This window comes from Nannobrachium achirus (genome assembly GCF_963921795.1).
Source record: "Nannobrachium achirus genome assembly, chromosome: 3".
NCBI lineage: Eukaryota > Metazoa > Chordata > Actinopteri > Myctophiformes > Myctophidae > Nannobrachium > Nannobrachium achirus.
In genome coordinates this window covers 63,906,398-63,932,460 of record NC_137812.1, presented here as the reverse complement: position 1 = coordinate 63,932,460, position 26,063 = coordinate 63,906,398, and the positions used below count along the sequence as shown (strand labels likewise).

The following is a 26,063-nucleotide window of genomic DNA, read 5'->3' as shown; positions in this document are numbered from 1 at the left end:
TAGTGCAGATAGAAGTTTGTATTAATTCCTCTTTACTTCAAGTAAGTTGTCCGTTCAAGTCCTGTTGAAACTCTTTCTTTTACATATTAAAACAAAATTAAGTACAGAAGACAGAAAACAAAAAACAAAACGAAAATCACCAAAGACCATACCATGTGCCAGTGTATCACCAACTGTGATCTTATGTGTTAAACATCTATATAAATTACCAATAAAGGCATGAAAATTGATAGATAAGGATGGTTAAAATATGAAATCAAGCCCAAAAAGGCAGATGTGGTTATGTGACATTTAGCTTTGTCAAGCTAAGCTACAGCAGTACAGTTACCACAGTATGTCGTATTTGTAGGACCCTGAGGTCCATCTGATTGGATTACAGGAACAAGATGCAGTCCTTTCTCTTTCAGTTTCCTTCATACGTCATTATGACGTCATATTGATTATGTCAGTACTTCGGAGGCCAGTCTGTGGTCATGTAAAACTCCATATTGGGCAAAATGTGCGGGGACAGGAGACGTACAAACGGTGTTCTAGACAGCTGACCCGTTCTGTGCTATATTGTAACAAAGTCTACCTTCTCTAGGTTGGGAAAATAACAAAGAACCATATTATGGAGGAGACTACTTTCACAGCCAAACGAAATTGAGCTTTCACAGAATTCACACACACTTTTTAGCTTCGTCCCAGGTTCTTAAATTAAATCCTATTTCTACACCTTTTTCCTATTTCCTTGTATGTTAGTCCCACCCACTAACAATGGAACGCAGTTGGCCTATCACCTGTGATGTTGTCATCAGAAACGGGATGTCTCCTCTTCTCTATTTCCTCAATGAGAGGGACTAACATACAAGCAAGGAAATAGGAAATAGGATTTGATTTAAGGACCTGGGACGCAGCCTGTGACTTCTCCCTTGCATGAGTCACTCTTGCCAAAGCACTTCCCCAGGGCAGAGCCTTGTAATAGAGAGTTTTGCTAATGCGGGGTCAGAAACAACGCCAGTCACGTGGTTCATGTAACTCGAAATGTCACTTTTCCCTCATGGACTCCAATGCATTCTGTAAACTTCAGGTAAACTATTGGTTGTCACTATTCGCCAAATGGATGTGTAGGTAGAAGACCTGGCTCCATGAAGTGTTCAAGTGTACAGAGTTGGCGCGACTCTCCAATAGAGGGCTCTGCTCCAGGGCTATACTACAGTAGATCTGCTGGCATTTTCCTCTGCACCAAATCTTTCACCAAAATGGCTGATGTACAAGCTCACAAAGCTTGTAGGTCTGCTATTTTGGAGACGTACTAAACACTCCTACGTCTAGCTTTGTCTGTATGTACGTATGTATGTCACTTGTCTTTATGTACAGTATGTCCCGCCCCATCCCACATTGGCCAAGCTTCACAGAACGCTTAAAGAAATGAACTCATAAATAGCATCGCTCACTTCACACTGGGTGTGATTTTTGCCAAATGTTTGCCCCCAGAATATGGATGCAAGGTCTGTCCTGAAGGAGACACACTTTTTTTTATCCACAGAAAATCTATCAAATTATATAGAATAATCGGTGTAGTGATGTATGGTGTAAACATTTATATTATGGACTATTTGCAATGTTTACAATAACATAAAAATGTGAAGGCTTTGCTCCCATGAATATAAACTGAAATGTGGTGGTTTTATTTCTGGGTAATAATAATTACACAAGATCCATGTCTGTTTGAGTTCAGATAATTCGTGATGAGAACTTACCCATATTTTGTTTTTGAACACCTTATTTTTTTGTTAATGTATGATCTAAATTAATAAAAAAAAAATAATAATAATCAATGATTAATCAAATAATCTTAAAGAAAGTCAACAGATGAATCAATTACAAAAAAAAAAAAAAAAAAAAAAACGATTGTTCGTTGCCAACCTACAGGAATGTCTTAATTCTCACATGCAGATAGTAACTCCAAAGAGGTCGGATGTTGCTAAATAACATACGTGTCCTCTGTGACGCATAAGCTAAAGCCTGTCTGTCACCATCTCTTTCTTATCGTATTAGTCATATTCCATATTTGCCCGTCTTGTCTATTCAAACTGCCACTTTAACAGGTAACCCAGCAATGCTACTGTACAGTACATACAATGCGACAACCTACTTGCGCTTGCTGGTAAGATACCATATAAAAACTCTGATATACCTGACATTGTTTGTATTCTCCACATCGTCACAACTCACAAGGCATTTTTGCAGTCACACAGAAACCGAGATTTACATCAAACACATTCAGCAGCACACAGACCAACTTTGAGTCAAATCACTCCGTGTGGACAATAATTACAGCCTCCCTCTCTCTCTCTCCGTCTGTCTCACTGCCCCTGACTCTGTCCTCATTGTCCCTCTGTCTCTCCGCGGGGAGGGTCAGTTCTCCACTAGCTGCTTGGCCAGGTCCTGGATGATCTCTCTCTTCTCGTACAGGTACAGCTGGGTCTCCCACAGCATGTTCACCAGGACGGAGTCACTCACCTCGTCCAGCATCACCTCCTGAGACAACTGAGGGCTCAACCTGGAGGGAAGGAGGGAGGCAGGAAGACAGATAGATAGATACCTTTATTATCGGAAAATCAGTCGCCCGGAGGCAGCACAGCAGTATAAGGATATTTAACCCATTTAGGCCTAGAATTATAGAACGCTTTAACCAGTGAAAAATAGCAGATATACAAGCTCACGGTGCCGCGCTGCGAGCTTGTAGATCTGCTATTTTTGAAAAAGTCATGAAAATGTGTGCAAATCTTTGAATATATGTATTTTCAAAGCGAACGTTTGTAACTCAAATTTTGCTTCTGGGTGGTCCCTGGAACTAGATATTTTGAAATGGGGGTCCGTGGCCAAATACATATCATTTGGGGGGTCCTTCACATGAAAAGGTTTGAGAACCACTAACATAGTAGTCTCTCAAGAACCGACTAACTGAGCTCCAGTTGAAGTGAAAAGGACCTTTTCTTTGACGATGGCCGCTGTGAGCTTGTATATCTGCTATTTTTTTATATTTAAAGCATAAAATATTGCGTCATATTGTGTTCAGGCCTAAATGGGTTAAAGTTACAGAGAAGTATGAAAAGAATCAAAAAGAACATGAACAGGGTACAGTAAAGACCAAGGTACATCAAAGAAAGGGAACGAAGAAATATATACATAAAGTGTCAAAAACAGTCAATGCTCATAAGTGAATCAGCCAACTTAAACAAAAAAGCATTACTTAAGCACAACTATCAATCCAGTTAAATAAATAAAGACGTGGGTGAGGGCAGAGTGCAAAGACAGACACGTGTGGGGATGGAGGGACGAGCACACATGGGGATGGACAAGGTTGGCCGCGGATGAGAAGGGCTGTCACGATTATGACATTTTACATGGCGATTAATTGTCACTCAAATAATTGCGATTGATGACTGAATTGTGTTTTTGTCGATGACAATTACATTTCTGTCTTGTAGGCTTTGAAGTTGCACATGGCAGATATGACACATGACCTAAATATACAAAGAAATTACAACTTTATACTTAAAAAATAACGTTGATAGTGGAAATAGCCGATCTACAAGCTCACAATGCGCCACGGAGCTTGTAGATCTGTTGTTTCCACTATTTTTGAAAATGATTGAAAATATATTAAATTATTTTCAATGTGGAAACGATTATGACGATTATGACAAAATAATTGTGATTATGTGAAATAATTGCGATTATGTGAAATAATTTCGATTAGAGACAATTAAGTAATATTTGTGAAAGGCCTACGGATGAGAGTTAAAAAAAACAGAGAGATGAAGACCGTCATGGAAGCATAGGGAAATAGAGTGAAAGATAATGTAACTGTTGCGTAATTGACCAACCTGTGGTAGGTTGTGTCAATCATCTCACACCAGGATCTGGCCCGGTCCACTGCACAGCCATCAGAGTCCGTACACTGTAGGGGTCAGAAAAAGAGAAACAAAAACGCTGAGGGGTGAATAATCACTCTGTGCTATGGTGCAGCTGTTATATTAAGGTATAAGGTGGGAAACCATTGAAGCACAATGTAGGTTATGTTTCTCGTCATGTTGACTAGAATGTATTTTAAGTCTCTTTGTGCATAATTGAAAGACCTGCAGACCAGACTTTTATTTTGAAGACGTTTTCTCTCTACAAGAGTTATAACGGCGAGAGGGGGAGGCCTGTTGGTGAGGCCATTTGGTCCTGTAACTGCTCGAAACATGCACAAATCCAAAATATAAAGGTGCTCCCTTTCTTGGTCCAAGTGTTCTCTATCTATTCACAACCTCCTCTGGATGTGTCAGTCCATATTTTTTAATAAATAAGTGTTTTACTCCAGTTTGTCTCGGAATTGCAATGCATTTCTACGTTTCCCCTGTTTCCTCGTTTCCCGCTGTTGCACAGTAGCGCTCATTTGGGGAAACGAGGAAATGCAGTGAGATTCCGAGACAAGCTGGAGTAAAACAAATATGGACTGACAGGTCCAGAGGAGGTTGCGAATAGATAGAGAACACTTGGACCAAGAAGGGAACCTCATATATATTTTGGATTCATGCATGTTTTGAGCAGTCAAAGGACCAAACGGCCTCACCAACAGACCTCCCCCTCTCGCTGTTATAACTCTTGTAGAGAGAAAACGTCTTCAAAATAAAAAGTCTCTGCAGGAGTTATAATTTATGGCTACAGACCACTGTGGAAATGTTTTCATCTTATGGTCTCCAGTTTGAGGGTGGCAAATTATATTTTATTTATTTATTTTATTTTAAAACAATATAATATAACCATAACTAGTATCACCCATGAGAAACACATTTAAATTATATTACAGTATATGTTGATGTCATTTTAACTGATTTCATTTTGTTGACATTATTGTTTGCATTTTGTGTAATATTGGTATCATTGCAAATTAGGGTCACCCTCAATGATTTCTTTGAGAATCTTAAATAAAGGTTGAATGAATAAATGAATTAACAAACAAATGAATGAATGACTACGGTATACTCACACAGTCCACCAACATTTTGCCCAGCTCCTTGGCTCCTACAAAGCTCTTGGCCAGTTCCAGAGGGTTGGAGGGCCTGAAGACATCCACCGAATTAACCACCACCTGAGGAGGCTTGCCTGGAGATCACACACAAGGGCAGAAATATTAATATTTTGTTGGTCTGAAATATAGCATTTTTACCCCCGCAACCCACAGTGTCCATCATTTCATTAAAGCTTACAGTATTTGGCATTAAGCCAGCCAACCTCTCATTTATGACATACTCTGTTCTAGTGGCAGGACAGATTATGTCAAGATCTACTTGACATAATTACTGTACTGTATATTTGATGTATGTACAAAAGAAGCTGCTACTCACATTATTGTACCACTTTTATTTCCCTAATGCTTCAGTTGAAAATCAAATAAACAAAGTTTAAAAAATAAAATAAAATAAATAAAGCAATAAATATAATAAAATAAAGTCAATAATAAAAAATAAAATAAAGCATCCTCTTATCGTAAAAAAATAAATAATAATAAATACAGTATATGTTGTTTTGTGTACTGCAAAAAACCTAGATCGAAGCAATTTATGTCAGAGCATGTAGATAGATAGATACCTTTATTATCCCAATACGTACAAAGCTAGGAAAAAAAACATTGACTTACCTGTGCCAAGAGAGACCACAATGCCTAGCTTCTGGATCTCTTCACCACGCCCCTGAGGATGAAAGAGAAGACAAAGATGGCACAAAATATGTGATAGTGAACATGAACACACAACATGACGCAGACAGAAGGAAGAGGGGAAAAAATGTAATTGCCTACTGCAGTGGTTCTCAACCTGTGGGTCGCCAAATTATTGTGGGGGGTCCCCAGATGATTAACTTAAAGGAGCTATAGTCAACTTTTTCTTGAAAAACGGATGCTAAAATAAAAAGAATGTTTCGAAAATATTTTATAAAAAAATAAGCTTCATATATGTGTTTCTATTCAAAAATGACCACAAAAAAAGTAAAATAATGATAAAATAATAATTTTGTCCATTGTCAGACCGACCGGCCCTACAAAGAAAAGGTTGACTATAGCTCCTTTAATGTGCAACATTGTTTTCTCACTCAGCAGTAAACAAACCAACTTAAAGTTTTAGAGTATAGAGGGTATCTGCACATTTCTAAAGTGACAATTTATGGACTTTTTAATACCTCTAAAACCAAAATGTCAAATATTAAGGGCAGAAATTGTGAAAATGGCAGATCTACTGTACATGCTCACAACACCTCGCAATACAAAATGTAATGCCTCAACTCTTAGTGCTCGTCAGGGTTGGGGGTTCCCCAGTTAAAATATGATTATTTTGGGGGTCGCGGACTGAAAAGGTTGTGAACCACTACCCTACTGTACCTCTGACTTCAGGGCTTTGTTGTACTGGTGGATTTCCGTCATGGTGTCTAACGTTGGGTTGTTGGCCAGCAGCCCTCCATCCAGAAAGCGCCCCATTGGTCGGAAGTAGGTCGGCGCGGCGCCACTGGAGCGGGCAGCACGCCACACGATTTGCTCTGATTTGGACATAAAATGTAATTGTCAATCGAATGGACGAATGGATACGGGACAGATTTTGGTGGGAACCCGTGTGCCGTGACCCGCAAAAATCCAACCATCGGTGTGACCACCCCGTGCCATTTCCATGCTCTTGGACAGGACACACACACATACTGTACACACACACACCTTCAGCAGTCGAGCTACGCTTTATGCAGGGCTGCACAGAGTATCCTACCATCAACACTTCCTCATCCTCCCATCCTGCAACAACAACACAGCTGGTGCTTAAATAACATGAAAAAGTTTCGATGATACTTTGTGTCATTATGTGCAATAGGAATAGGTGTGCTATTGCAAGTTCAACACACTCGTACTGTGAACTCACACAGTAATGTGTCATTACATGAACCTGATTCATATTTTCTGCAATATTTCGTAAAGAAATCCAGTAAACAAGGTCAATGGCACCGCCCCCGAGGGCAGTGGCTGAAAAACTAGGCTGTATTGCTAATAAATTTCAAATCAAGGTTTACCCCAGTGTCATCACTGGAGTAAACCTTTCAGTAAACATTTCAGCTCAATGAAGGTGGTCATATTTAGCACTCGGGGGAACAATTAGGGGTTAAGAGCACCATTCATGGACACCTCAACGCATGGCCTGAGACAGGAATCGAACCCTTGACCTTCACGTTAGTAGGCATCCACTCTATGCAATGAGCTACAACAGCCCAGTTTAAATCAGCTGAAAAGCATAAAAGTTTTGCCTTTTAAAATAATATATACCTGTAATAATTCCTGCAGGAAACTAGATTTCAGCTTTACACAGCTGAGGTGATTATATATAGGGTTATAGGGCATGCAGAAAAGCGACTAAAAAAGCCATACATGAACCCCTCAACATCCGATCTACAAGCTGTCTATTCTGAGAAGAATAATAAAAGGTCCAGATACAATATTGGCTCTAGCCCTTACAGGCTTGGCCACTAATAACGATGAAAAATGCTTTGAATTTAAAAAAAAAAATAGAATTGCCTTAACCGGATGGGGAACTTTCACCAGAAATAGCAGATCTACAAGCTCACAACGCATCCCAAATCTGCTAATTCTGGTGAAGAGATCCGGCGTGAAAGGAAACAACAGCAGAGTAATTCAGTCCGTTGCACTAAGAATTTAAGTGGTTAATCACAAGAAGCAGAGGATTCATCTTGTGAAAGACAAGTTTTGTGCAATCAGCTGATGTGACCTACATGATGAATCCCTGTGAACTATTGGACAGGAGGAAATTACCTGACTTTATGCGTTATATTTTCATATTTACACACCGATTTCAATTCTGACTAAGTGAATGACGCATTTTATTTGATTGACTTCAACACCAGTCAGCTCGCACTTTTTGTGGGTTTCCGTGCTCCGTTCCTCTTTTCTTTATTTACCCAGGGTAGTAGCTGAGCACAAGCGCTAATTTCCAGCAACGCCCTGCACATACTGTAAACACACACAGACCGACACACACATAAACAAGTTGATAACATTAAGAAGATAACGGGTGATATCAGCCTCGAATCGGGAACTCCCCCGCGATTGTCAGGAGGGAAGAATTCAATTGAACGCCAAATAAGCCCAATCATCCTAGTAATCTAGTGCAGTGTTTCTCAATCTTTTTTGGCTTGAGTACCCCCTTTCCCTGATTTCTGAAGCCAAGTACACCTTTACCCGACAACAACATTTTGCTGATAAATCTGCAATTAAAACTGCATAAATAGTGGTAGGCAGTTTTCATGTCAATAACATTAAAACAAATTTCAAACACATCCCAGTTGCCTGGTACCATGTAATTTGGGTTAGCAACTATCAGGCACCATGAGTCATCATTAAAGTAAATGTTTTCCCTCCTCATTCAATGGTGTTTAATTCTTTAACTATGAATAATATTTTCATGATTTGTACTTATTATTTTTTGGGGGCATTTTCTGCGTACTCCCTGGAGCACCTCCGCGTACCCCCATTTGAGAAACACTGATCTAGTGTGTGCCAGCATTAGAGAACACTTAATAAGAAGCATTCCTTTGCAAGAAGGACACTACGCTCCGGCTAGCACTTGCTCTAGTGAGGTTTTGCAATAACAGTGTGGCAACGAGGGAGACATCAGCAATGGCTACATCTGACCATGCATTCCAGCCAGACCGTACCCTGTGGGATGGTGAGGGGCTTGAACGTAGCGGTAGTGGCGTAGGGGGGCTCTCTGTGGATGGAGGGGGGGTCATAGTTCCTGAAGATGTGCAGCTCCCCTGGGTGTCTGTCTGCAAGCACACTGGTAACCATTACCCTGTAGAATATGAAGGAGAAACAGTTAACACAAAACAACACACTGGCTAGCAACACCCTGTCCGAGATGAAAGAAAAAGATAAAGAAAACCACACTAAATAAGGAAGGAACTGGGGGCGAGAAACAAGAAATGGTAAATGAGGAACTGAAAGAAAGCAAACTAGAAAGACAACACCAAAAATACAGTCATGTGGGCAGTGTTGTCGCAGTTACCTGGGGTATCGAACTTCGGTCATCTTGGTGTTCTCTCCGAACTCTTTCTTCAGGAAGTCCTCGAGCGGCGCTGACTCATAGGGCCGTGACCCCTTGAACACTTGCTCCTTCATTCTGAAGTACAGACAGCGCAGATAGTCCATGGACTTACCTACACACAGGGACCAAAAATAGAGCCATGGGTTTCAGGACCAGAAGCACATTTTTCTTAGTATTAGACGTAGTTTGAAGTACAGTGAATGTTACGCAATATTGCTTATGTGCTGAGCAGGGTGTAATGTAGTATAAGCAGAGCCCGAACGCCAAGATAAAATATAATATTCACACTTGTATTTACATTTTATAAATAAAATGTTCTCAAGCTATTATTGGTCTCAATCTATTTTGTGAGTTATCTGACCGAACTAATTAAAAATACAAAACAATAACTCTGAAAGGTACAAGTATGCACACGCGCACGGGTACACTCTCACACACACACACACACACACACACACACACACACACACACACACACACACACACACACACACACACACACACACACACACACACACACACACACACACACACACACACACACACACACAAACACACACACACACACACACACACACACACACACACACACACACACAAAAGGCATGTCTCACCATGGACGATGGCCAGCGCCAGGATGCCTCCAGTGCTTGTACCCGACACCCAGTCAAAGAGTTCTCTGGTGGGCCTGCCAGCCTCTCTCTCCAGGGCTATGAGCAGCTGGATCAACACCAGGCCCTTTATCCCTCCACCATCCAGACACAGCACTCTGTCTATCCTGGAAGGACAGGACAAGATAAATACATCAGTGACACATGGCTCCATTTCACCCAATCCTTTTAATTCTGCAGTGAGCATAAAACTTTGCCAAACATACTTCTTTCTCCGGCCGTCCACACTGGATGTTCCTATAGCGCCCACTGCGGCCGCCACGTGAATGATGTCCTCGAACCCTGTCAGCCAATGACAGAGCGTTAACTTGACTTTGTATCTAAAATATAAACACAATGACCTAGTGATGACAAGTGATAGAATGATCTACACTCAGGCTATGTATCCATCAGCTACTGTAGGTGACTGGTGCTTTTTTATGTGTTTTTTCCTCCTAAAACCAACAGCTCTAAAAAGATGCTTAGAGGAAAATGCCCTTATAATTCAATCATTGTTTAAACTCATATATTTCCTGTGTGGTTCAGAAATCGTAAAACGTGTTTATTAGTGTGGTTTCCCCTGCAGGGCAACCAGACTATAGTACTTGTCTGACTTTATTCTGTCACTCCATCCATCTATCCATCTTCCAGGGCCTCCTAGAAAAACCTTTTTTTGCGGCGCTACTCCTCCTAAAGTTTTTGCGGCATGCCATATGTCAAATCGAGCGGCTTCATCGGGAAACGATTCCTTGCATTTTGCTAAGAAATACGTTATCGTTTAATTTACATACATTTATTTGTGAATTAATTTTCTCCATTGCCTCAAGGCAACCACGCTTGCAATTTCCAATTGCATCTTTCTAGTTATAGATTATTTTGTTGAACAAAACATTTGTTTGTTACAGAGCTTATGTTCTTAATTTATCCAAAACCCAATGCAAAACTTCCATTGGGAATATGCAGAGGGAACCCATGGGGGAGGTGACTTCTGGGTTGGCCTACAAAAAGGCATCATCCCTGTAGCACTGTATTTATAAGAATGGGCTTTCAATAGGCAAGCCTCTTTAACTTGGAAGGGTTAACAGTTAATTGTGGTTAAAAGTAAACTGTAGCATGTTTTCCACTGCCTTGTTGGTTAACTATATGGCTTCTCATATCAGCTATGGATTCAGAGCAAAGCCTTTAGTTTATCAAAAGACAATCCAATAAACGTGCTGTAATCAGGGTATTCATTATGTATATGCAAAGATACGTTTCTCCTTGAAACGTGCCTCTTGTTTTGATGGATGTTTGATACATCATGTACAATGGGAAATACCAACAGGATAAATTATAAGTATTTTGTGGCTCTCTGGACAGAGTGGGATGTTGGCTGTGGTACAAAATGCAGTGCTCGTCCCATATTAGAATGAAGCACTAAGTACAAGCACTTAGTAGAAGCGCTTAGCATCAATAATGAATTTGTTAAATCCAATCTGAAAACTGCTGGCAGTTGCTTAGAAAAACAGGACGAGCATGTAACACTGAGTCTAGCATGAGCTATTTACGATTTATAGGTGTAACAATTCTGTTTAATTTGGCCTTTGGCGTGTATACAGTTAACACACCTACAACATCAAGCTCAAAACAGATAACACTAAGGCCAGGGTGGTGCGCAGATGATGGCTTTTCTTTTTTCATGACAAAATAACCAATCTGGCTAGCCATCGTCAAATCAAAGAAAAGGGAAAACAGCGCCCTCTACTGTTTTGTTCGGAGCTCAGTTAGTCTGTTCTTGAGAGATTACAAAATAACAACACAAGCTCATCCTTTCCAACGAAAAACCCAAGAGTAAAGGAAGCAGGTACGGTTGAAAGGGATGTTCTCTGAGGACCCACAGTCCCTCCAGGGGCTCATGAAGAAGACATACCCCGGAGGGGCTTCAGTAAGGGAAGGGAATGAGAAGAAATGACAGGAGGACGGGCATTACCTATGCCTGGAGGAGTGGCCTTGACGTTGCTGGGGGGAGGACTGTTTGGGGTGGGAGGGTGACACCGCTGTACCCCTACATGGCACAGCATGTCCAGCAGTATCTTTCTGTTAGGGCCTTATAACACACACACACACACACACAAGCCAATGGGGTTAGACATGCGCACACATCAAGACATGCACGGACAAAGTGTGAGAGAGAGGGAGAGATAGAGAGAGAGGGAGGGGAAGGGAAGAAACTAACAGAAGAGAATTAGGGCTGTCATAATTATTACATAATCGTCATAATTGTTTCCATGTTAAAAAAATGTTCATATATATTCTTTTAAGTAAAAAATAGTGGAAATAGCAGATCTACAAGCTCACAACGCATCGCATCCACTATCAATGTTCTTTTTTAAGTATAAAGTGTCAAATATGCCTGTAATTTCTTTGCATATTTAGATTATGTGTCATATCTACCATGTGCAACTTCAAAGCCTACAAGCCAAACAGAAGTGTAATTGTCAACGACAAAAACACAATTAAATCATTAATCGCAATTATTTGAGTGACAACTAATTGTTTGGAAATAAAATAATCCCAACCACTAGCACATCTTTCAAGATAAAACAAGTGGTGCGATCGTATACATACGGTACTGTAAAGCCTGCTTGGTTTATAATTTAGTTAGCAACTATAGTTGGGCACCGTTGGTGGAACCAAGAAAATAGCAGGCATCACATGTTGTGCTGCGACGTGTTGAGCTTGTAGATCTGCTACATCCGGCATGTAACAAAGTATATCTCAGGCTCAGTACACCCCATCACACAAAGAAAAGACATGCACATGCTATAACACTGCATAGAGATATGCATCCATGAGTGACTAACTATGATCTTGTTGTATACTGTACCATACAACAATGAAAAGTCTAAAACATGGATGAGTTGTTTGAACAACTGCAAGAGCAGGTTTAACAAGTATGTTAAATGTCACACGGTTTGATGTTCACATTTTCTGTACAAACCTTGCATGCATAGCATGTTAATTATAACATATCCAATCATTTTCATGCAAAACTAAAACATTTACAACAATACACACATGCTCTTGAATGGACGACGTGAGTCTCAAACTGGCTTGTAAGATCAGGATAAGGCCCTTTAACTCCATGTAAACACACAGCCTCACATCACCCTACTGTCAGTTTCTTGGCCCTTATAGTTTTCCTCAAACAGCTCCCTTCTTTTACAATGTCCATCATAGACAGTTCCATCCATCCACACCTACCTTTGCTGGTGCGTGCAGCGATGAGTCCTGGTGTCTCTCCCAAGTCATTGTGGATCTCTACGTCGGCCCCGAACACAATCAGAGCCTTGATCAGTTCCATGTGGTCCAGCTACAGAGCCGAGGGTCACAAGCATGGAACCGCATATTCAATTCAAAAACTGTTCGTCCATCATGAGAATACATTATAGACTCCATTGTTTCTCCTGTAGTTTTTGTCATTTCCCAGGGAAATCAAAGACACTCTGTTACACAAGTGTTGCAATCTATTAGGGCAGTGGTTCTCAACCTTTTCAATCCGCGACCACCAAAATAATCATATTTTAACTGGGGACCCCCCACCCTGACGAGCACTAAGAGTTGAGGCATTACATTTTGCATAACACGTTTCTATTGTGAAAATAGCAGATCTACATGCTCACGAGCGTGTAGATCTGCTATTTTCTGCCTCTAATTTTTGACAATTTGGCCAATGTTTAATTTGTCAAAGGCCACCGCGACCACCAAAATAATCATATTTTAACTGGGGACCCCCCCCCCCCCCCCCACCCGTGTAGATCTGCTATTTTCTGCCTCTAATTTTTGACAATTTGGCCAATGTTTAATTTGTCAAAGGCCACCACGACCACCAAAATAATCATATTTTAACTGGGGACCCCCCACCCTGACAAGCACTAAGAGTTGAGGCATTACATTTTGTGAAAATAGCAGATTTAGCTATATATCTGCCTCAAATTCTTCGACAATTTGGCCAATGTTTAATTTGTAGTATTAAAAAGTCCTTAAATTGTCACTTTAGACATGTGCATAAACCCTCAATACATTTAAACTTAATGTTGGTTTGTTTACTGTTGAGTGAGAAAACAATTTTGCCCGAAATAATTTGGGGACCCCCCTGGGACCCACAGGTTGAAAACCACTGTATTAGCGCTATCTTTAACCTGGATTCAACAGACTGGTCTATGTCATGGGAAGAGATGGTCAGGTGGATTGTATATATTTCCTACACACACACACCTTCATGGCCAGGTGCAGAGCAGTGTTTCCGTCCTGGCCTTTGAGGTTGGCGTCTCCTCCGTGAGTGAGCAGCACCATGGCTGCCTCGAAGCGGTCTTTCTTGGTCAGGATGTGGAGGGCGCTCTCCCCCGTCTTACTGAGGTAGTTCACTGAGCAGCCACGCTCCAGTAGCATACGGCACATCTGGCAGAGAGAGAGAGAGAGAGAGAGAGAGAGAGAGAGAGAGAGAGAGAGAGAGAGAGAGAGAGAGAGATATGAACAGACAGAGAGAGACAGGAAGGTAGAAAGCAATTGAAATGGAGACGTAGACGTAGACATGTAGGCATGTAGAGAGAGAGAAACAGATGTGTTCCTCGAGCACTGTATTGGTTTCGTTTGATATCTGTTGCAGAATGTGGATTTATAGTATATGAAGACTACTGTATTGTGTCGTTCTTTACCTCAGCTGTCTTGACCCAGTGTAGAGGGGTTCCTCCATACAAAAGATCCTCCGCCTGCAGCTGGCCTGGGTCTGCCGTCAGGATAGCCTCAGCACAGCTAACAGAGAAACAGACAGAAACAGTGGGAATATGCACATATATACAGACATACACATCGTCGCTGTTTGGCGGAAACATTGGAAAAGAACCCTTGTCCCAATGGATACAATGTACAGTAGTTATTGTTTACCAGTAAGACGCCTAAGGGCGACAAGCGACCTCAAGATCACGCCATGTCTTGGTCATCTGGCCAGTGATGTATATCGGGCCAGTTACCCATACTGTATATGGAGACCCCTGGTACCCATATATGGAGATCCATGTACTGTATATGGAGATATGCTGTGAGACCCCAAACATGCTTACTCAGTTATTCGTTATATGAAAGTCTATGACATCTGACATCATACATACAATCACTTTTATGCCCATATACGGAGATCCCTGTCTGTAGAACCAGCCACACAGATATGGGCTGTCTTGGCCATCTGTCTTGGCCATATACGTATGGATTCTGTTATTGTGGTATGTGGGCGATGTGGCCTCCATATATGGGCATTCCCAAATTAAGTCCTGTTAGATATGGGCTTAATATTGATGACATCAGGGATCTCCATATATGGGCAAAAAAGGGATTCTGTTAGTATGGTTCCCCTGACATCACAGTGATGTCAGAGCGGCAAACACATAGTACACGGACAGACGTCCGGAGGGACGGAGACATGATGTGCCGTTTCACATACTAAACTGCGACGAACAGTAAACCTACACATGATCATGTAATAAATCCACAGTATCATCCACACATTGACTCACTCACTCTTTTTCGTTGTATTTCATGGCAGTGTGAATAGGGTATCCGCTGCCTCCGACGACGTCGCACCTGGCACCGCCGGCCAGCAGGGCCTTGACGGCCTCCACCCGGCCCAGGCGACATGCCACGTGGAGCGGCGTCTCCCCAGAGTTGTTGAGCTCATCCACCCCTGCACACAGCCGCGAGCACAGCACCTGGTCCCATGGAGAATGGAGGGACGGAGGGTTAGAAGCAGGGACGGGACGATATGAAAATGTCATATCACGATTAACGTGACCAAAGAAATCACGATTAGCGATATTATCGCGATAATCAAAAGCCATTATCCTGCGGCAGAACATTTGCCAAAAGGGGACTGCCCCATGGTTCGAACTCCCGTTGGTCCGAACACTGGCAGGTTAGTTACTCACCAGCGTTAGTTTTACTGAGGTTAGGGTTAGGGTTAAGGTTAGGTTTAGGGATAGTTTTACTGAGTTTAGGGTTAGGGTTAAGGTTAGGTTTAGGTGGTCGGACCAGAGGGAGTTCGAACCAAGGACATGTTACCTTACCAAAAGATAGCCGATCTACAAGCTCACAACGCGTCGCAAACGCGACGCGTTGTGAGCTTGTAGATGGGGAATTGTTTGGCAAAGAGATTTGGTAGAGAGTGGGGGAAAAAAGACTGTATCAAGTACGTTTTACCAATGGAGGGTTTAAATGGTACCGGATATGCAGTTCGGCAAATAAAAGGTGAATTGATCCCGGTGCATGGCGGAGGACGATTTCACGATAAATTAAATCTCTACGATACGATTATCGTGAGTGTTTTTTATCACGATAAACAATAATATCGCTTATCGTCTCATCCCTAGTTAGAAGAGAGAGGAAGAGGCAAAACAGATAGAATAATGGTGAGAAGACTGTAATAGAGGAAGGAAAACAACATGTCATTTATGTCCTGATACATGCATGTGCCTCCAGCTCTTGAATTACCTGTGCTGAATTGATTTTGAACAGACTACAAACCCCAATCAGCCTGAGTCAGAACTGACAAAACATCCCACAGAGGGATATTCTTATGCTATGTTTTGAATTCTTTGCTTAGAGCAGGGGTTCCCAAACCTTTTTGGCTCAGGGCACCCCTATACATATATTTTTTTTCATCCGAGGCACCCCAACATTATATTCATAATTTTCACTCCCAACACCTTATACTTATAGCATATTTTAGCGATTATGTTGCGAGGAAAATGTTGAGATAGCCATTTTGGTTAGAGAACTGACTGAAAATAACTTTGTACTTCAAGTTTAAAATTATACTAAATATTTTTTAAGTGTCCAAATAAATTCCAAATATTATCAAATTATCTTGCGGCACCCCAGGGTGCCCCGTCACCCACTTTGAAAACCCCTAACCGAGAAGTCACGATGTAAAGCAACCACACAATTAATTCAACGTGCACCTCATCCTCACTCACAGCGCTGTGCCTGTTACTATGGTAACACACGATACTGCACGTTCCAACCAGCAGGAACGAGGCAGGAACAGCACAGCCTAGCCAGCCTACTCAGAGCCTTCACAGAATGTTTTACACTAATGAGAAACTAGCTACACTGACGGCAGTCCCAGGTGATTGTTCACTACGTTAGGATCAGTTTATCACACAGTATTAGACATAGAAAGACAGGAAGGCAGAAAGCAATTGAAATGGAGTCGAAGTTGAAAAAAAAGTTTCTATTGTGAAAATAGCAGATCTACATGCTCACAACGCCTCGCGCCGCGAGGCGTTGTGAGCATGTAGATCGGCTATTTTCACAATTTCTGCCTCTATATATTTGACAATTTGGACAATGTTTAATTTGTCATTTTAGAGGTATTAAAAAGTCCTTAAAGTATTAGTTAGGTTTTGTAACGAGTCTACAACTATTAAACAACAAATGTTACCAAACATGTTTAGCAAAGTTTCATGACATTTAAGGTGAAGACATTTTAAATATCTTGTGACTGGTTATTGGTCACTCAATCCCCCACTGCCCATTTTACCTCAGCAATGGAATGCAATGTCCATCTTGGTGGATGAAAGAACACTGTTATAACATTACCCATCAGAGGCTGTTGTGAGGGGAGGGAGGAGGGGCCAGACTAGACTCATCTCAGCTGAACTCACTCGAGTCGGGTTTCAGCAACCTCACATTACCAAGCTTAGCAGCTGGGTTCTTTCTGTTCACTGCTCAGTTCTGTGATCTGGTCCAGAGCCCGCCTACTGCATCCCGTCATTTGCGTGCACACTATACTGTACAAACACACGCACAGTTTCCCAATCCGCTTCAGAACCAGACCTGATCAGCAATGATGCAAAGTGAATTGATCCCCTACTCCTGTGGTCAGGTAGGCCCACTGCTGGTTGACAAGAGGTATTGCATCAACGTTGATATGCAATGTAGCCTCTGCTCTAACAAGCAGTCCCTTATAGCTCATTCTCAACACATTTCAGAGCTTGCCTTGCACAGGTTTGAATATCAGGTAGGACATGAACATTATGGATTGGAGCTTTAATATGTAAAGCTGTCGGGCCGAAACCTCCTAACTCCAAAATGTTCATTTTCGGGAAAATTGGAGTTAGGAGGTTTTTGACCAAAGGGCTTTGTAATACTTTTCATTGGTTCAATATTATTTTAACCAGCACACAGACGTAAAGAGTGTTCAATAGCACATATTTATGAAAATAAGAGAGACAATCGGGTGGAATTAGCTGGTTTGGCAGAAAGTGTGGTGTTAGGAGGTTTTGTCCCAACTCCCAAGCACTTTTTACTACTTTCCATTGGTTAAATATTATTTTAACCAACACTAAGATGTAAAGGGTGTTCAATAGCCAAAAAACCTCAAAAATGGAGATAAGAGGTTTTGGCCAGACACTGACCATATGTTCAGTGCTGCAACACAAATTGCCTCTCGGTGGAGATTAAATATTTTCGACGTCCAGGGAGAAGCCAATGGAACAAGTTGAAGCCTGGCAAGGGGGCTTAGTGTGTGACCACTCTCAACCCAGCCACGATGCTGTATACAGTCCCATGAGCGGGGGAGAAGTAAGGTTCAGAAAAGCAACGTTACTGTTGCATTAAGGTGCTAAATGAACCAATAAAGCTTGGTGTTTCCTCGCTTTACTAACAAACACATGCCCACAACTGTGGGCTTACAAGCTGTACAACACTTTTCCTCGCTTAAATTCAAAGCATTTGAGACATTGTGTTGTGAGCTTGTAGATGTGCTATATATTTTTTTTATGTTACATACATGTTAAATATCTAGGAGAACATGTACTGTATATTATTGTCACAATACAATATTATCATATTGAATTGTTCCATTTCATTTTCTCCATTATCGCCCAGCCCTGTTTTGGATGTCAACGATTTGGGTCTTATCAGTACAGTCAGTTCTTCCATCACACCACTTAGCTGCAAAGGCCTTTTATATGCTATATTATCATATGGTTATTATTATAGAGATGGCTCTTCAGGGGATAGTGTGACTTGAGGACAAGACCCGTCGTCCCGGAGGTTGTTTATTTCTTGTTAGAAATGACTATTTACTAGAAGCGCAGAGGCAATATAGACTGCCTGCATTGTGTCTGTTTCAGCTGTGTCAGCCTGTGGGGAAGGATTTTACCAGTCCCCGTGGGGTCGCTGTCATAGAAAATAGCTGATCTACCATCTCACAATGCGGCGCAAAGTGCCGCGTTGTGAGCTTGTAGATCAGCTGTTTTCACCAGGCCGAGAAGCATGGGGAGACTATATTTTGCAATAATGTGTAAATAAATACTACAAATCTTTTGCATATGTTTTTACATTATTATTGCGCCTTTGGGACATAACACACATGCAGGTTGGCCGGTATAAATACTTTATCATGACTTTTTTTGTGAGTTTCACATTCTTTCACACTTTCACGCATTTGCTGGGTGTACATAGTGTTTCATTCATAGCTAGATGTGCTTACATGCACATACAGTACTACTGTATGCTGTAGCATGAGCAGTGATCAGTCTGTTTTTGCATGTACATTCATACATAAATACTGTACATACGCTGTAAGGCAACACAGGGACAAAAAGGGACAAGACAAAAACAAGCCGTCTGACTCTCACCTGTATGACAGCAGGGGAGTCCTGCTTGGCGGCGCAGTGCATGGGTGACTCTCCGTTGCGGTCCTTGATGTCGGTGCGAGCCTGGCTCTCGTCCAGCAGCTCCTTCACGCACGCCACGTCGCCACGCTCACACGCCAAGTGCAGAGGTGTCTGTCCTGACGCGTCCCGTGCATTGATCTGACTGCAAAAGGCAAACAGCGGTTGTGTAATTTTAAGCAAATTGAATTTATAGAAGTTATCCTGGGCAATTCGCAAAAACAGTATAAGAGTATTTGAGGATTCAATACGTCTGGCTCAAGTACAAAAACAATTCACTGTGTTGGATGGACATTTGGCTGTTTGGCAGACAGCACACATGTTACATGATATGATTCTCCAGTATTCTGATGATGCCACCTATGAACAGAATGCCCTATATTAGAAGAGGATTTTCATTCTTTATAACTGTGGATTCACCATTCTATTTATAAACTCAGCTCACAAGTACCCATTATAATAATCTGATTATAAATAATAATGCATATTTATAATCAGTGTTAATTGGACCCTTGCAGAGTTATAATTAACACTACACAGAGGATACTAGAACTGAGTGGAACACACATGAACTGAGTGGAACTGAAACTAACACGCATGAACTGAGTGTTACTGGAACGGAGAGAAACACACAGAAAGACATCAGTGCCCACAGTCACTGAAAGTAATCGAGTGCTATATCTGGCAAATGCAGCTGTCCATAAAAAAGGAGGCTCAGTCTGACCTCTGGACATAGTTGTGTTTCAGGCACTGCCTCAGGCCGGTGTCCACGGCGATGTGGGCAGAGCTCCAGTCGGGGTGGTTGCGGAGGCAGTCTACTATCGGCTGGGTTGTTTCGGCCTTCAGCAGAAGGGTCTCATAGAATGGGCGGAGCTTGAGGGCATACTGTGGGAACCAGTTCATGGCATCCTCCTCCGTCGCCACCTGGAATAACCTTAAATAAAAGGATGCCAGTGGATGTAAGTGTCAGCGATGAAAGGTCCTTTACTGTATGGGACAAAGTTCCATACAGTTCATTCCTGTATACTGCAACATCTGATTGACCCAAAAGCATCACTAGAATCAGATGTTGCAGTATACAGGAATGAACGGGTCCATGCTCAAGCTCCCTCAGCCCTATGTTCCCTCAGCCCTATGTTCCCTCAGCCCCATGTTCCCTCAGCCCTATGTTCCCTCAGCCTATATTCCTTCAGCCCTATGTTCCCTCAGCCCTATGTTCCCTCATCCCAAAATAGGACCCTATGTTCCCTCAGCCCTATGTTCCCTCAGACCAAAAATAGACCCTATGTCCCCTCAGCCGGGACTTATGGGCAGTCCCCCATGGCATTGGCCCGACGTCTCATTGTTCTGACGCCCCATTCGTCCGATGCTGGTGAATGCTAACCTGCCGACACTGTTGAATGCTAACCTGGTGAATACTAACCTGGTGAATGCTGACCTGCTGACGCTGGTGAATGCTAACCCGGTGAATGCTGACCTGCCGACACTGGTGAATGCTAACCTTTTGAATGCTGGCAAATGCTAACCTGGTGAATGCTGACCTGCCGATGCTGGTGAATCTAACCTGGAGAATGCTAACCTGACGACACTGGTGAATGCTACCCTTGTGAATGCTAACCTGACAACACTGGTGAATGCTAACCTGGTGAATGTTAACCCGGTGAATGATAACCCTAACCTCAGTAAAACTATGCCTAAACCTAACCCTGCAGGACTAATGAGATGTCAGACTTATGGGCAGTCCCCTAATAGGCCCTATGTTCCCTCAGCCCACACATTTTTCTTTACACCTGTGTTGATGGTAACCACAACATCAAATTATACGTGCACTGTTGAAAGCACATGTTCTGGGGGTACTTACACGTGTAAATCATGTTGCAAGGGATTAACCGTTTTGGTTAGAACTGATTAAAATAACTTTGTATTTAACACAAAAAGTAGGCTAATAGCGACCATCAGGTTGCAGTTACTATCAAAACCTCCACCCGCTGTCTGTTAGTCCGCCAGTCAGTCAGTCAGTCAGTCAGTCAGTCAGTCAGTTAGTCAGTCAGTCAGTCACACGTCACGTCACACTTTTGCCCTACTCATATCTCCGCCATCGTTGTCCCTATCCATGCCAAACTTTGTACACACACTCCTTGGCTGCCAAACCACAACCAGGACCCCCTGCCGCCGCCGCCAAAAAGTGCAAAAATGGGACGTCGGAACAATGAGACGTCGGACCAATGCCATGGCACCGTCTATTTTGGGCTGAGGGAACATAGGGCTGAGGGAACATAGGGTCTATTTTGGGGCTGAGGGAACATAGGGCTGAGGGAACATAGGGTCTATTTTGGAATTGAGGGAACATAGGGCTGGGGGAAATATAGGGTTGAGGGAACATAGGGTCTAATAAATTGTTAGGGATTGAGGGAACATAGGGCTGAGGGAACACAGGGCTGAGGGAACATAGGGCTGAGGGAACATAGGGCTGAGGGAGCTTGAGCATGACCCCGCTTCATGGCTAGCTTTAAGTCAGCTGGCTCATTACCAGCTCAACCTGAAGCTACATTTTATTAGTGTTTTTAGCCCCTCACCCCCTCACGCACATGTGCACACACACACACACACACACACACACACACACACACACACACACACATACATACACACACACACACACACACACACACACACACACACACACACACACACACACCAAGATCAACAGGACCATGAGGGAAATACGCTTTCAGCTCTCTTGTGTCTATCCTTTTGAGACTATATTTGTACATTGCTTTGTTCTGTGCACATTGTCAATACATCAATCAATCAAAGCCTGATTGTCTACATTGTAATCAATATATTTACCTTAGAGCCATAGATGGCGTCTCGGGACACGTAAGCAGACAGTCCCATGACTGGTATGAAGGGCTTTTGTAAAGAAAGATGCGTCCCTCCTCCTTTAGCCGGACCTTCCCACCTTTACTGTAGTCAGACAGTTGTACTTCCCTGACCCGATAGGGGTTGGAGAAGAGGTTGGACACAGAGGAGACTGTGTCGAATATCCGACCAATGAACTGCATCTTTACCTGGAGAAAGAGGTGAAAATGTTGTGGAAAGGATATACTGTGCACTAGGGGTGGGCGATATGAAAAACTACAATATCACTACATTTTCCCAAGCTTTTCCAATCTTATCACAATTATTCTTCCTGACAGTTTTTATGGTTATTTTCAAGTTACTTAACAGTAAAAACCCTACAAGGTAAAAGGAAAAAGGAGTAACAGACCATTTACACCAGTGGTCCTAAATGTGGGGTTCAGGGACTCTCTGTGTTCCTTTTAAGAGGTCTAAATTTGACCATTACAAGAATGCAACTCTGACAGTATACAAATGAAACAAAATGGACCGTTACGGGTCCATTGGTTTCATTTGTATACTGTCAGAGTTAAGGAGAGACCGTGACATTTTAAAGTTTGAGAACCACTGATTTAGACCAAAATGCAGGTTTAAATGTGTATTAAAAATACAACAGGATTTTCTTATTCATTGTATCACGATATATAGGATATCTCTGAAAAGGCATATCGTGGAGACATTGTATCGTCTCAACGATATTTATCACCATATCGCCCACCCCTACTGTGCAGTGTGCACACTATATTCTGTAGCAAATACAAGTCAAAAGGTGCATGGGCAGCTTTATACTCTACAAAAAGAGTACTATATCACACTGCAACACTACTGGCAACCTAATATTGCAGGCAAGACTGTGTTTAAATTGTCCTGGGCCAGCCCAGAATACACGACTGAAATGATGTCTGATGTCTGCAGTCGAGCACTGACTGCACAGCGAGCTTTTTATTATTACACGTTGTTACTGCTCACAAAGGCAGTATCATCACACTGAGCCAGGGGTCTCTCAGCCTGATCAGGCTGACCATTAAAAGGTAGGGTAAGTGATTTTCTTTGGTTAAAATAAGTGTTAAATTGCTCTATATTCTGATAGTATGGTACTCATTGCTATAGAGTGTTTGTTGAGTTACAGGAGTCCCCATGTCTCTCCAGCTCTTTATTAAACAGAAAGGGCATTTTCAGTTCAGGATATCGATTTTATCCAATCAGGAAAGAGAACTCAGACAGACCGTAAACAGGATACAGATTAATGAAAGTGAAATTGGAAGTGATGACAAAGACATGAGCAGACAATATTGGACCTGGAACACTATAAAGATTAAACTGATAAATAGATACTCTCTCCTGATCCTGGAGAGATGGGCAGACCCCTGTTACTGAACAAACTCCAATCAGAATATATCTTTAACCTTTTCACAAAAACCTTTTTGTATTAACCAAGAAATGTCACTCAATATTACACTAATATGAATAAAGTAGCCTACAGTCATTCAGCAGTTTCTTACCACTTCAATCAATTCGACACGATCACTGACATAAACCCAAGCTTAAGTGCAGCTAGTATATGCATCCAGCTGCCTTAATACCCGAGTACCACTAATCGGCTAGCTATCTAGTACCTATAGTCGCGGAAGTATAATCGCATTAATAAATATATGAGCTTTATTTAGTTCTACCTGCTGTTTGTCTTCCGAAGGGATGTTGTGATCCTATCCGGATGACAGCTATGGATGATGACAGTCGACTTTTGATAACCACATCAACAACCGGGTCGCTACAACCAACCCTCACCGATGATGTCACCGATAATGCGAGCCGCACCAATCAAAGAGCAGGGACTTGCAGATGGATACGTCAAACGGGGCGGGCCATAGGAACAGGTCCGCTAGCGCAAGCAGATCACAAGGCAGGTCTGAGATCAGTGCTTTTAGAACAGGCCACCGAAAATGAATAAAAACGAACTACCTTCCACTCTACAAGCTTTGTGCATTAATTTAAATTTAAATAATAAACAGGGGTCATCAACATGTTCGTATAGCCTACTTTTTTTCAGCCTTTACAAAGAATATTGTTGTCTATATTTATTGTTCTCTATATATTCACAATGTAATCTTTAAAAAGACGTTTGGATAACTTTGGTGACTCATATAGAGTGTCGGGATGACATGCTGCTCAGTGCTCATCGTTATGTTGCTTGCAGGAGATTTAACAAGTGCAAAAACAAGAACTCAATCTATACTATAATTTTGCAAATGTCTGAGTGAGTGTCTGTCTGTCTGTCTGTCTGTCTGAAACAGCGTTTCTCCTCAGTGGCTGGAGCAATTGATCTGAAATCGCATCACCATTAGCATATCAACACACCTGACACAACTGTGAAGCCCGTTTGTCACTTTCACAAATCGTATGCTGTATATTAGCATTTTTATGGTGTATCTACTATCTATTCTGCATCTAGCTTGAGGCACATCTATTCTGCATCTAGCATGAGGCAAAATGTTTAACCAGCTCTGTGTGTGTGTGTGTGTGTGTGTGTGTGTGTGTGTGTGTGTGTGTGTGTGTGTGTGTGTGTGTGTGTGTGTGTGTGTGTGCAGGCGGGCGGGTGTGTGTGCAGGCGGGTTGGCGGGCGGGCTGGGGGGGGGGAACAGTATCTCTGTAGCCATTAAACGAAACGGGTTTCTTACATTGATGCTCCTACACCATGCAAGCACCAGTTAAAGTTACTTTCCATCCCTCATATACTGTGTGCACAGTGCACATCCCATAACCCACACACTGCACATCATTTGGGAGCTCATATCTTTGAACGGGTAAGGGCTAGTTATAATAACTCTCAACAATCATAATCCCTGCATGATCCACATGCAGCCTCTCCATCAGACCTCCTCCTCAACTTTGCATCAAACTGCATTCCTTCATCCTTCCTGCCATGCTCTTCATTAATCACTCATCATGGACATATAGCCTATCTTTTTTGACTATAAGTCTTTCTCCATTGTTAATGTTGGCACACCTTTAGACCTTCTCATTAACAAAGACTGTAGGCCTACATCTATCTGTTCACCTTATGGAAAACACAGCTCAGCTGGTCCTGTCTTCAAGTAACCCTGTCCTCTGAAAATATATAATAACTAGAAGTTCGCGGCCCTTCGGGCCGCTCACGTCTAGAGATCGCGCCCGCTTTGCGGGCGCTCACAGCTAAATTGCAGCAGTGTTCCAACTGATATGGGCATATATGGAGATCTGTATCTGTCAGTCCTTTCACACTGGCAGAGAAACATAAGCATATATGCTAATGGAGAAACATAAGCATATACAGTGTATAGTATATGCTTATGTGAGAAATATGTTTGCGTCAGCAAAATAAGCAAACTTTCATTTTGAGAGGATTGCTCCCCCAAAAATCATGTTTTGGCATGAAACGGTTGCATTTTGTGCATTTGTGGCACGCCCTGCTTCTGGGAATTCGTTGAGCATACAACCCTTGACATGTGATTCGAATTTAGTCTTGACTGGATGTTTTGTTTGTGATTTTTGGCCTTTTCTGATAAATAGGCCCCTCCCACTAACTTTGGAAGCATATTACAGGTGAACAATATGGACTATGAAAATTGTCGCTTGAATATGTTTATTGCATGGGTCCAGAGAACATGTGTACCGATTTTGGTGAGATTTGG

At 42.1% G+C, this 26,063-nt stretch overlaps 1 protein-coding gene across 1 annotated transcript; it reads right to left on the bottom strand.

Moving 5' to 3' along the window:
* pla2g6 (phospholipase A2, group VI (cytosolic, calcium-independent)) lies at positions 1-24,167 on the bottom strand. Its single transcript, XM_080721170.1, has 18 exons — positions 24,066-24,167; positions 22,342-22,562; positions 20,216-20,425; positions 19,456-19,636; positions 15,335-15,522; positions 14,476-14,572; positions 14,036-14,218; positions 13,022-13,130; positions 11,748-11,864; positions 10,006-10,081; positions 9,743-9,906; positions 9,090-9,240; positions 8,740-8,876; positions 6,410-6,564; positions 5,675-5,726; positions 5,024-5,139; positions 3,876-3,949; positions 1-2,545 (listed from the first exon to the last, which is right to left on the bottom strand). Exons 2-18 carry the CDS (start codon positions 22,554-22,556, stop codon positions 2,401-2,403), a joined length of 2,370 nt encoding a protein of 789 aa, XP_080577296.1. The 5' UTR covers positions 22,557-22,562; positions 24,066-24,167; the 3' UTR covers positions 1-2,400.
* Between the last annotated feature and the right edge of the window lie 1,896 nt (positions 24,168-26,063).

Coding starts and splice junctions, on each gene's coding strand:
- pla2g6 (XM_080721170.1), bottom strand. CDS start 22,556: ATGCAGTTCATTGGTCGGATATTCGACACAGTCTCCTCTGTGTCCAAC. Junction 14,219..14,475: donor ACTGGGTCAAGACAGCTGAG/GTAAAGAACGAC, acceptor TCTCTCTGCCAG/ATGTGCCGTATGCTACTGGA. Junction 2,546..3,875: donor ATTGACACAACCTACCACAG/GTTGGTCAATTA, acceptor CCTTCCCTCCAG/GTTGAGCCCTCAGTTGTCTC.